Source organism: Hermetia illucens, chromosome 5 (assembly GCF_905115235.1).
Source record: "Hermetia illucens chromosome 5, iHerIll2.2.curated.20191125, whole genome shotgun sequence".
NCBI lineage: Eukaryota > Metazoa > Arthropoda > Insecta > Diptera > Stratiomyidae > Hermetia > Hermetia illucens.
The window spans coordinates 7,967,671-7,980,553 of NC_051853.1; the positions used below are offsets into that span (position 1 = coordinate 7,967,671).

Here is a 12,883-nt window from a genome sequence, read left to right on the forward strand (position 1 = left end):
GCGCTGCATTCAGCGAGTGCAACAATCAGAATCAGCTGATTATTTTGATGTTTTCGTGTTGTGGCTAGTTGATGTCGGCTTGAATTTATTTCGTATTTACTATCAACTATTGGTCGCTGACAACTGGAAAAATCATCCGAATTATTTTGGTTGTGATAATTACTTTCAGTGCGAGAAACATATCCGATTTTCCTCTGTAAGTAATACTGACAACAATCAGTGACGAAATTTGTCGGATGCATAAGAAGCACATTATATACATAATCCCATTTAAAAACTGTTGGGATATTAGGGAAGGAACTATGGTCCTGTCAGGCAACAGAAGAGGGTGCTCTTGAAAGTAGAGGAACATTCTGAGGGCAAAATATTCGAAAGAACACAAGGCGTGGTATGGCTCATAGATTTCGTCGTTATGTAGGCTACGGAATCGTCCATCCTCATGAGGGGGGCCAAAAATTCTTCGAAGGATTCTTCTCTCGAACGCGGCCAAGAGCTCGCAATTTTTCTTATTAAGAACCCAACTTCCTGAGGAATGTATGAGGACTGGCCAAGATCATTGTCTTGTACAGTAAGAGCTTTGAATCTATGGTGAGACGTTTCGAGCGGAACAGTTTTTGTAAACTGTTGGCTGCCAGCAACCGTGTGGATTTCACCGTCATAGCTGTTATCGGTTGTGATTTTCGACCCTAGATAAGAGAAATTATCAACGGTCTCAAAGTTGTAGTCTCCTGTCTTTATTCTTCCCGTTTGACCCGGGCGGGTTGATGTTTTTGGCATTTTGTACGTCCCGGGCCGTTCTACCCGTGATGTCGATAACGCCAGCATAGGCCAGTAGTTGGGTGGACTTAAAGAGGATCGTACCTCTTGTACAACCGGTGGAGGAGCCGGATGGCGGAGGGTTCCTTGAACTGACAGTTCCCTTCCTCCTCTGGGTGCGGCAGCATAACTTCCTTTTTTCAAAACTCAATAAAAACGATTGTATGCATCGGAAAATATTTATTTATTTTTTATAATGTAGGTACATGTCCAAAGTTTTTATTTACATTGTTTTGAAGATCAAATCTGTTAGGTGACGTCCCCCATTCTCCATATATTGCGTAAACCGATTTCTGGCGTTTGTCATGACTCTTGTTAGCATAGCAGGTGTTATGTTGGCAATTTCTTCTTGGATGTTGGTCTTCAAATCTTGTAGGGTTCACAAAAATACGGGATTTCAAAAAACCCCATAGAAAAAAATCACAAGGGGACAGATCGGGAGAGCGTGCCGGCCATTCCAAATCGCCTCTAATTGAGATAAGGCGCTCTGGAAAGTGTTTCCTCAAAACAGCCATCGATGCTCTTGAAGTGTGTGCTGTTGCACCGTTTTGTTGGAACCAAGTGTCCCCCAAATCCAAATTTTCTAGCCGTGGGAAAAAAAAATTCTGTACCATGTTTACATACCGGTCTGAATTCACTGTCACTGTAACCTCATTTTCCTCAAAAAACCAGGGACCAATAATTCCAGCTGAGGAAATTGCACACCACACTGTGACTTTGGGTGAATGCAAAGGCTTTTGATGCAATTCTCGAAGGTTGGTGTCAGCCCAGTAGCGCATGTTTTATTTGTTAACCGAACCATACAAATGAAAATGGGCTTCATCGCTAAAAAAAACAATAGTACCCTCGGGAACGACATCAAGAAGAAGCTCACACGCGTTCATCCGAGAATTGAAGTCACGTTCTGGAAGTTCCTGCACTATCGCCATCTTATAGGGATGAAAATGAAGATCATCACGAAGAATTCTTCTCACAGAACGATCGGATAGTCCAAGGGCAGATGCGTGTTTGCGCGCAGAACGCCGTGGCGATGCTTCAATGTTCTCAGGTGATCTAACGGGCCGAGGGACTCCAGTTCGTCCTTTTGTCGCACTTGCAGTTTGTCTGAATGTAGTGACCCATGTAACAATTGATTTGCGGTCTGGGACGGGAGCCAACGGGGCTAAATAAAAGCGATTCCGAAATGCACGCTGTGTTGCAATAACCGAACATCCGCTTGAAAAGTAAACCTCAACGGCAAAGACACGCTCCTCACTATTCCAGCGCATGATGGCGACTGAACCGTGTCGGGACAAAACTTTACAGTATCCCCTCTTCAACGAGACCACTAGCGCTCCGCTATGACATGAACTAACTGAGTAGCGCGCATTTTAAAAAAGGAAGTTATGCTGCCGCACCCTGTATTATAAGAGCATTCAGAAAATAACTCGAAAACAAAAAAGCCAAAGTTCACTGTTAATTCATCATCATTAGCGGCGCAACAACCGGTATTTGGTCTAGGCCTGCCTTAATAAGGAACTCCAGACATCTCGTTTTTGTGCCGAGATTCACCATTTCGATATTCCCAAAAGCTGTCTGGCGTTCTGACCTACGCCATCACTCCATCCCAGGCAGGGTCTGCCTCGTCTTCTTTTTCTACCATAAATATTGCCCTTAGACTTCCCGAGCCGAATTTTATCCACAACCTGACGGTCATGGTATCGCTCATAGATTTCCTCGTTATGTAGACTACGGAATTCTCCATCCTCATGTAGGGGGCCAAAAATTCTTGGGAGGATTCTTCTCTCGAACGCGGCCAAGAGTTCGTAATTCTTCTTGCTAAGAACCCAAGTCTCCCAGGAATACATGAGGACTGGCAAGATCATTATTTCGTACAGTAAGAGCTTTGACCCTATGGTGAGACCACAGTAGATCTACTATAGACAGTACCCACACTAAAATGATCCCACTTGCGAATGCGCTGCAAAAGCTTATCTCTACACATCAGAGACGCTAAACAAGGAAAAGGCATAATCTTTCTTCAAATCGTATTGGTAAGAGAGAGATCGGCGAGCTTTTGCTATTCTGGCACTACGGCGTGCTCACCCATATAGCAAAAAGTTGTTTCACGTATTCACTTATCCATAAGCAAAAACTTGCCGATCTCACCAATACATTGGCAAGTCCGGGCGGTAAGTCAAACACAGCTGATCGGATTTTCGTTACATCTCGCTCATGCTCAAGGGCAAAGCAATTTGAAATCGTGCGTACTCGCACTGATTTCTCCCCTTGCGGGGCAAGGGGGAGTGTGGTAGCTGGCTAGTATCTAACTGTGGGTGAGACGTTTTGAGCGGAACAGTTTTTTTAGGCTGAAATAGGCTCTGTTGGCTGCCAACAACCGTGCGTGGATTTCATCGTCATAGCTGTTATGGGTTGTGATTTTCGATTCTAGATAGGAGAAATTATCAACGGTCTCAAAGTTGTTGTCTCCTACCTTTATTGTTCCTGTTTGACCAGTACGGTTTGATGTTGTTGGTTAGTTGGTTTTCGGTGCTGACTTTTGCACCATATATTTTGTCTTGCCTTCATTGATGTACATCCGAACATATCGCGCCGCCTGCTCGATCTGGATGAAGGCAGTTTTTACGTCTCGGGTCGTTCTTCCCATGATGTCGATATCGTCAGCATAGGCCAGTAGTTGGGTGAGGTAAGTAATAAAACTTAGTGTCTTTGTTACACAGTTGTTTCTTTTAGTACTTCCGTACTGTAATATCGAAACAAGACTGAGGTTCCTTCTCGGTGACCTCGTATTTATATTTCCTTATAATATATATATATTCCTTATCTTCTACGAAACTATCTAATACATAACACATATGGTTCTTATATACGTAAAATCCTTCTTATCTACGTAAAATCCTATCCTTTTATTAGGGTCATTCTGAGCAGCGAAGATGCGCAAATGCATCTTCGTTTATTATTCAACAACAGGACATGTTGTGAAAGAAAACATTAGACCTGATGATACGGAGGAAAGAAGATGCGCAGATGCATCTTCGTTTATTACTATTTAGAACCAGGATTTATGCTGGTCGTTAAAAGATGCCGACGGTTCCATAACTGGGTGGACTTAAAGAGGATCGTACCCCTCGCATTTACCTCAGCATCGTGGATCACTTTCTCCAGGGCCAGGTCAAAAAGAACGCATGATAGGGCGACCCCTTGTCGTAGATCGTTGTTGATGTCGAATGGTCTTGAGAGTGATCCTGCTGCTTTTATCTGGCCTCGCACATTGGTCAGGGTCAGCCTAGTCAGTCTTATTAATTTCGTCGGGATACCGAATTCTCTCATGGACGTGTACAGTTTTACCCTGGCTATGCTATCATAGGCGGCTTTAAAGTCGCCGAATAGATGGCGAAACCGACCACGACGAGCCGACCCCGCTTGCGAAGGGGACAAAGGCTGAAGAAAAAGAAGAAGAATAGATGTTTGCAACTGATGTCCAAATTCCAACAGTTTTTCCATCGCTTGCCGCAGAGAGAAAATCTGATCTGTTGCTTATTTGCATAGAGTGAAACCTCTTTGGGACCAATGATGTTCTGGGCGTATGCGGCTATCCGGCGTAGCAAGATAGAGGAGAATATCTTATAGATAGTACTCAGCAACCGCTGATTGCGGTAATGATGGTCAGAGATTTGTCGAATTCCGGTGGTGACTCGTTGATATCCGCAACCTGACTCAGGATATCCGGATCGATTTCACCAATCACTTTATCGAACATACGACGCGGTTCGAACGAAATTGTGCTTCGACGCGCACAAACCACAAAGCGGGGCGTGCTTTCCAAAACGGTGGTAACCGGAATGCAGAAAGGCTGCTAATCTCACTGAATTGCGAGTCGGCAGGTGAACTCTGTGCATCGGAAAACTTATTATCTTCCACCATGGTCATTAGGCTTTGCATCGTCTTAATTAGGCCTAGCAGGTTACTATTTGAATTTTAAAAAGTTTTTATGAAATGTATTGATTTATGAATAGAATTTTGTTTTTTAAAATAAAATTAAGTTTAAATAAAATATAATTTATTAAATACTAAATTGGTGACCCCGCACGAACACGCCCAGTTCAGCACAGAATCGGAGTGAGCTAAAAACATTTGGCGACGACAACAACAGCAACACCTCCGCCAGGGCGCCTGAACCTTATCCGCAACAATCGTAGACTCTGGAATTGAAGGAACGATACCTCATAGGTGTGTCGGCGCAAGTTCATCTGAGGAGTCCCGACGAAAAATCCAGCCAGAACCGGGACTCAACCGATCGCTTGGTGTTCAATTGAACCTGTGAGTCGCCACCGAGGGGATCCTTCGAGACGTCCCCGGCTTTTGATCTTCGCCGAACTTACAACCCATCTACTTGGACGTCAAACTTGCCCGTCCCGTGCAGATCGTGCTGATTGCAGACTAAACCCAAATAAAGGGTTAGCAGCGAAGTAAAACAGTAAAAACCAAGGAAAGCACCTCGAGCCCAGATTGTGTCGCGCAACTCGGCTCGAGCCTGCTTTCCCTTGAACGGAAAACGTGAAAATTCACCCAAAGAAATCACCACCTGGCCACGGTTTGTGAAGATTGTGATGAGGTTACCTCCGGATCTGTGTCGCTAAACATTTCGTGATGTTGCTACATTGTGTGCCCCGTCCTCCGCCGCCCGCTCGCAGGATATAGTCCAGCACAAGTTCCGGCCGAAAAGCAGCAGTTGCAGCGAGGAGCAGCACGAACAACCGCAGCCCAGCACAAGTTCCGGCCAAAGAACAACAGCTGCAGCGAGCAGCAGGAACAACAGTTACAAATACAATATTTTTAATTGAATTCGTTCATAAATATAAATAAAAATTAAAATCGCCGCAAGAGACTGCGTCGAGGTGTTTGCCGAATCTTTCATCGGTGGATCTCTTTTCGCCTGCTTTCCGCTCTTTTGGCGAGCTTGCGTATTTCTTGTTGGTGTGCGCAACAAGCGTTCACTTCGGAGTACGTCGTTTCTTTCTTTTCGCTCGTGCGGACATTTGAAGATGCGGCCTGCCTGGTAAGGTCAAGTATACTCATTGAGACGACGCTTCGTTCGAATATAGTCAGTTACCCTTGACTGCAAATATGTAATGGGCATGTCCCGCATAACACCCTGAATTGGGGGAGGTGCTTTTCGACTCTCTGGTCTAGATCCGTTTTGTAAATAGTAGGTTCACCTCGTATAGGCTGCGGCTATTACCACCTACTGATGGTTTTGGTAAACGAGAGGCTTGGCTTCTAGAGAGCCACATAGCTCTGAATTTTAAAGAAAGATGCTCCTCAAAGTTTCTACCTCATTCACTATCATTTGTGGCAAAATATTCGAACCCAATAATTCGTCCTAGAACTAGTGTAAGAAATCCTCTGGCGGAAGAACAATACAAACTACCAACGAAACTGGCCGATATTCCTCCTCCTCCTCCACCTCAGAGACTCCAATATTTGTGCTTTTCTTTTTCAGACTAAACTTGTAGACCAAATCCTCGGTTATATAATTACTCGGATTTCCCTAATCGATGAGGGTACTGACTATTAGCTGTTCATTTTAACTACTGAACTAACAAGTTTTTAGTTGAATAATTAGTTAGTTAACAAAAAAAGTTAACTACTGCCTACTGCGTAGAATCCAAGTTTTTCTTTCACACTTTCAATCCTTTAAATCATCCTCTTCTGGGTTAATCTCGCCATCATGCACCAGTATGGCGTAAGCATTGAACATTTTTCCTGGTAACGAATGGATAGCTTTTATTTAATCGATAGAATCACGCAGAGTCCGTTGACATCAGAGCTTTGACTGACGATCAGTCGGATTTTATGACGCCCCTTCTGGACATGGCCGACGAGCTCTGTAGCACCCGCGAAGAGATTATTTTTGATGGCAGCCCAATGTTCAACTATATTCTCCGTCAGGTGATAACTCTCCCATTGTCGAGCGACAGCTTGATCACACAAACGGTCAATGCTGAACTTGAAGTGCCGTAGCTCTTCAAACCCACGAGATCCCTTTCGAGACCGATGTCAGTGCCTCTCTTTTTACGCACATCCAGGAAACAACTCCTAAATCTATTGCTGATTGCAATGTGATTGATGTGATTACTTGTACGGGGTCGATCAGTTGATATCCAACTGATCTTATGGCAGGCTCTATGCTTGAAAAATGTGCCACCAGTTACGAGGCTGTGGAAATTGCAGAAACAAATGAACATCCCACCATTATCGCTACGGTCGCCAAGACCGTGTTTCCCCATCACATATCCGAGTAAGGTGTTGTCAGACCCCACTTTGGCATTCAAATCACCCAGCACGATCAAAATGTCACCTTTAGGAAACCGCCGCCGCTTGAAGAAAGCATCCTTCCCCACTATATCGGAAGTCTCCACTGGTGCATAGTATTGTACAATTATGACGCTCTTTAACCTGGATCGAAATTTTGTAATTAGAACTCAGTCAGAAACCGGCTCCCAGGTCGAGAGAGCGCGCCTTGTGGTAACCATCAGAAAACCCGGATTGGCGCTACCACTTTGCTTTCCAGAGTACAAAAGCACGTTGCCATTAGTGTGACAAGAGGTAGAGGAACATTTTTCAGAGTTCTACTATCTTACTTAATTTTACTTCGCTTAGACGCAGAATGTCTACCTTATATTCTTGGAATTTTTGCTCGAGTTGGAGAAAGCGAACATCCTGAAGACTTCGATAACATTGTCGAGGAGCGTGCGTACATTTCAGAAACCAATCATTGCCCGTTTTTCATATTTAAAGGTCTTCGGCGTGAGGTCAGTTCCTATCCGAAGTGTTGTCGATAAAAATAGTCTTAATATTTGCAGGTTACTGGCCCACAAATTCGCCCTAGCACTGGTGCAGACGTACCGCCGCTTCTTGCTTCCTAAGTATTAACCTTGAGAAAGTTTCTCGGCGAAGAGCGAACTACCAATAACTGATTTTTTCCGACATCGAATGAGTGATGTGAGCCCAATTCTCCCAAGGTAGTAGTTGGCCTTGGTCTCTTACATGTTCTGACATTCATCAAGGCGGAAAGGTGGGGGCATCCGCGGGTGATCATTTTAGTAGAAAGTTGTCCTACCGCACATTTCATTGTGGATTTGTTCCCGCGCAAACCAGGTACTTTCAATGACTATTCCATGTGGTATTGCTAGTTGGAATGATCCCCATTTCATTATCATTGGTTTACTTGCGGATGTAAGTAATGGTTGCCAACGCCGCGGGGGAATATAGACTCTCCTTGGGAAAATGTTTATCGCATACCCAGTGTCGAACAGATCCTGCTTCGTGCAGGGCCACATTATATGATAAAGTGTGCAAATCGTTAGGGACGTTAGGGATATTTCGTGGCTTCTTAACAGATTACTTTCTCGGGTAGGGTCATGAGCACTATACGAATTCCCAATCTAAAGGGACAGTTTCCCCGATTGAAGGTACGGGAAACTGGCGTCTATCCTGCCAGTTGTTATTGTTTGTTTGATGTGAGTTCAACAGGTGTTTTGTAGGTTCAGCAGATATTTTCCAGGTTTTTTGGAAAGTTTTAATATGAACAAAACGCCGGATTCAAATTGTACTCTCAGTAACTCAGGATGCATTTTCTTCTTCGACACTTTTTGCCATTAGCTCCATCTCTGGTGTCGGTAACTATTTTCATAATTCATCCCTCTCAGTTTGTTTGCTGGATTTGGATTCATTTGGATAATGACTCATTTTTCTGCACCGTCATCTTTCTTTCCAGCTCTTCATTTTTGGATTTTTTGGGGAGTTACTTCAAAGACCAACGTTGCATATTGTAGTTCTGTCATAATAAGCTCTGTTGTTATTGGTTCAACCTCGATGGCACTGGTACCTATTTTGTGACTTCACTAGACCACTTTATCTTTTGCTACTGTTAGCATATGAGATGTGAGACCAGAAATGACATACCTGTGCCAAGGTTTGTGTCAAAAATTAAATGGAAAATCTTATGCATTGTAAGGAAACTGGGCTGATTGGATATCAATGGTGGTTTTCTCTTAAGAAGTTCTGGCAGCCACGTACTCTTTTCTCATTGACTTTGGTTTTTGCTTATAAAACAGTGACGACGAAGAATTAGAAAGTTATAATGAACCAGAAGCCATTCCTAAAAAGCAATTGCTATTTTCACTGGAGATACTGGCCGAGGCAGGCCGCAAATGGCACAAGTTTCCTCTATGACTTTGGGTTATCTTGATCTTTGGTTACATGCAGTTTGCTATGGCAAGGCGGTTAAGGAGGTTGAATGCGAACCTCTCAATCTCGTTGCTTTGCGTTCGAATCGGTTGCCATAAATATTGTCGACCTCGATGATCTCGATTATCTCTTGCCGAAATTATGTGATGGTAAAGAAACCATAGTTCACAAAGAGAGCATACAAGGTAATTATAGAAGAAAACTGAAACATGGCTTCCTACCTGCTTAACTTATTTTCATCATCATCAACGGCGCAACAACCGATATACGCTCTAGGCCTGCCTTAATAAGGAACTCCAGACATCCCGAATTTGCGCCGAGGTCCACCAATTCGATATCTGCACTAATCTTCATTTTTAACAAATATACTAAAACATCATACGTTTTTAACATTTATTAAACATGTTTATCACAAAACTACGTAAATGACACCACATCACTATCCCTTTTTTTTTTGTTTCATTTATTGTTCGACCTTTGGATTTTTTCTTCGCTGACGACGTCGCTCGCCTGAAACAACAAAAGAATGAAATCAGACACATCATTTGAAAAGGCGAACAATGTAACCCTTACGTGAATTGCAGTATGCACCATACCATCCTTTATCACATTTACATTTTTGAGTTTTTTGGCGACATACACCATGTTTACAAGGCTTTTTGCAAATTGAACGTTGACGACGACCAATTTCACAGTGATTTCCTCCAAAACCTGGCGGGCATCGACAGACATTGTTTCCAATACATTTTCCACTGTTCATGCAGGGTATAACGCATTTGGCTTGAGAAAATATAAAAGATTATTCAATTAAAATTTCTTCCAAGCATCGCATGTACTATTGGAACATATTCTTACAAAATTCACAGCGGAATCCGTAATAACCTTTGGTGCATTGGCATTTATCTTTTTGAATGCATTTACCACCATTCAAACACTTCTCTGTACAAATTCCTGAAAATTTAATATAAAGTTCAGAATTCTTTTCACCCCAGATGTTCACATATATATATATTATTCTAAAAATCGAACTATTTAAAACTTTCTCTAGAATCCATCAAAAATGCTGCGAAACCGAGTTACATTTGTGCAGATAAAGAACGTTCGCCTTTTTAATCAAAGAGTTTCGCCGTTAACGGATGAAATTATTCGAGTTGATCATGCTGGCGAATTAGGTGCTGATCGTATTTATGCCGGACAAATGGCTATATTGGGCAAAACCGAAGTGGGACCAACGATTAAACATATGTGGGAACAAGAAAAGGAACACAGACGGCAGTTTGAAGAACTAATCAATAGATACAGAGTAAGGCCGACAGTAATGACGCCGGTGTGGAATGTAGCAGGATTTCTACTGGGAGCAGGTAATTAAGGAGATTTTTTTCTTAAATAACGCAATATTTAATTTTCCACTACAGTATCTGTCCATTGAATTATGAACGCTGCAAAAAATACAAAATTTTAACTTTAGGCAGCGATAAAAACCAAAATTTTGAATTTAGATTAATAAAATATGACTTTGTTATTTGAGTGACATATGCGTGATATATTGTTAAACCCTAACATCTCCTTACTTTACTACTTTGTAACCCCGCCCCCATTTTCAATTGCATTCCTCATGTAGTATACCTGATATTGCGAATACCATTTCTAGTCATCGTTTTTAAAACAACGTCATTATGCCGTATATCCTTGATGTTTTCTTTGAAATTTGTAAGCGTAGTGTTGCTGCGTTGGTATACCTTGGGTTTCAGATGAGCCCAACAACTCTCTATCGGGTTTAAGTTCGGAGAATTGCCGGGCCAAGGTATTGGATCCAGATCCAGTGAATTTAGATAATTCATGCTCGCTGTCGATGTATGGCAAGGTGCGACAGCCTGCGTGAAAGCATATTCTGTACGTGGAAGTTGCAGATTGTTGGTATATGACACAAAAACTGTTTGTATTACGTTAATGTGCTGCCCAGGTTGCATTGTATCGTCCAAAAATTTTATTAGATCAAGTTTTTCTTTATCATTACTCATCATCATCAAAGTTTTCTTGTCATCCTGACCTACGCTATCGCTCCATCTCAGGCAGGGAATCGTCTTTTTTTTCTACCATAGATATTAAAGACTTTCTGGGCTGGATCATCCTCATCTATACAGATTAAGTGACCCGCTCAACGCAACCTATTGAGCCGGATTTTATCCACAACCAGACGGTCGTGGTATTGCTCATAGATTTCGTCGGGCCAAAAATTCTTCGGAGGATTCTTCTCACGAACGCGGGTCCCCGAGGAATACATAAGATTAGCAAGATCATAGTCTTGTACAGTAAGAGCAATAACAGTTTTTGTAAGCTGAAATAGGCTCTGTTGGTCGCCAACAACCGTGCCCGGATTTCATCGTCACAGCTGTTATCAGTTGTGATTTTCGATCCTAAATAGGAGAAATTTTCAACCCTAGATAGGAACAATTTACAACGGTCTCAAAGTTGTAGTCTCCTATGTTTATTGTTTTCGTTTGACCAGTGCAATTCGATATTGATCGTTTTTTGGTTTTTGGTGCTGACGTTGCCACCATGTACTTTGTCTTGCCTTCATTAATGGATGAACTTAGACTGTACACCTCGGGTTGTTTTTCCCATAATATCAATATCGTCAGCGTAGGCCAATCACCTTCTCCAGGGCCACTTTGAAGAGGATGCACGATAGAGCATCTCCTTGTCTTAGATCGTTGTTCATGTTGAAAGGTCTCGAGAGTGATCCTGCTGCTTTTATCTGACCTCGCACATTGCAGCATTCTTCCGTTCCGTTGCTAGCTTACATTCATGGTGTAGTGGCTCTTCTTCTGGAAACCGGTCCCTATCCAGCGCATCTCTTGCAGCCTTACATTGGGACAGGGTATCGGCTAGATGCTGAGCAGCATTCGGTTTGTACGGGGAGAACACGTTCCATGAGAAAATGTGCAAATCGTTATTCCGTTGTCGTTGCTGGGTTCGTCGTCTTAAAGTACATCCTGTCCGAGGTCCCTTCGGAAAAGGCGCATTCTTCTTCTTTTTCTTCAGCCTTTGTCCCGTTCACAAGCGGGGTCGGCTCGTCGTGATCGGCTTCGCCATTTGGCTCTATCGAATGCCTGATCTGGGTGCAATCTCGAGGCTTTCAAATCCCCATCCAGCGTATCAACTCACCGTTGCTTAGGTCTGCCTTTTGGTCGTTTACCATCGACTTCGATGTTCAGACCAATCTTGGCAAGTGAATTCTCGTTTGCACGAATTGCGTGACCATACCATCGAAGACGCCTCTCTCGCAACTTTTCCACGATCGGTGCAACTCCATAACGATCGCGGATATCCTCATTTCGGATGTGATCTAAACGTGTGACGCCACTAGTCCAACGTAGCATCTTCGTCTCCATTACCGCAAGACGCCGTTCATTGTCTTTTATGGTCGGCCAGAACCATAGAGAGCGACTGGACGGACGACATTGCGGTAAATTTTAGATTTGAGACGTTCGTTGATACGTCGATCACAAAGGACACCAGTTGTGGAACGCCACTTCATCCAGGTTGCGTTAATGCGTGAAGCAATTTCATAACGCAGTTCTCCATTGGCTGATAGCGTTGACCCGAGGTATTTAAATCGCTCAGTTCTGGGCAGATCACTGCCGCTGACAGTGATTGTGCCTGTTTCATGGGGATCGGTCGTCAAAAATTCAGTTTTGTTTAAATTCAATCTGAGACCGTGTTGCATGAGGCGATCATTCCATTTTTGATCAAGTTGCTCGAGATCATTTTTGCTATCAGATGCTAGGAAAACATCATCTGCATAAAGCAG

At 43.1% G+C, this 12,883-nt stretch overlaps 2 protein-coding genes across 3 annotated transcripts in view; one reads left to right on the forward strand and one right to left on the reverse strand.

Moving 5' to 3' along the window:
• LOC119656664 (5-demethoxyubiquinone hydroxylase, mitochondrial) overlaps window positions 1-12,883 on the forward strand; it is a 16,945-nt gene continuing 4,062 nt past the window's right edge. Inside the window, exons 1-2 of the mRNA XM_038063142.1 lie at window positions 1-196; window positions 10,118-10,430. Coding sequence (XP_037919070.1) covers window positions 10,130-10,430 — 301 coding nt within the window. The 5' untranslated portion in view covers window positions 1-196; window positions 10,118-10,129. The remainder of the gene's footprint in view (window positions 197-10,117; window positions 10,431-12,883) is intronic.
• LOC119656660 (protein shifted) overlaps window positions 9,449-12,883 on the reverse strand; it is a 23,733-nt gene continuing 20,298 nt past the window's right edge. For both annotated transcript variants that reach the window (XM_038063139.1, XM_038063138.1), the window contains exons 6-8: window positions 9,925-10,020; window positions 9,643-9,849; window positions 9,449-9,579 (exon numbers count right to left, since the gene is read on the reverse strand). In XM_038063139.1, coding sequence (XP_037919067.1) covers window positions 9,533-9,579; window positions 9,643-9,849; window positions 9,925-10,020 — 350 coding nt within the window. In that variant the 3' untranslated portion in view covers window positions 9,449-9,532. The remainder of the gene's footprint in view (window positions 9,580-9,642; window positions 9,850-9,924; window positions 10,021-12,883) is intronic.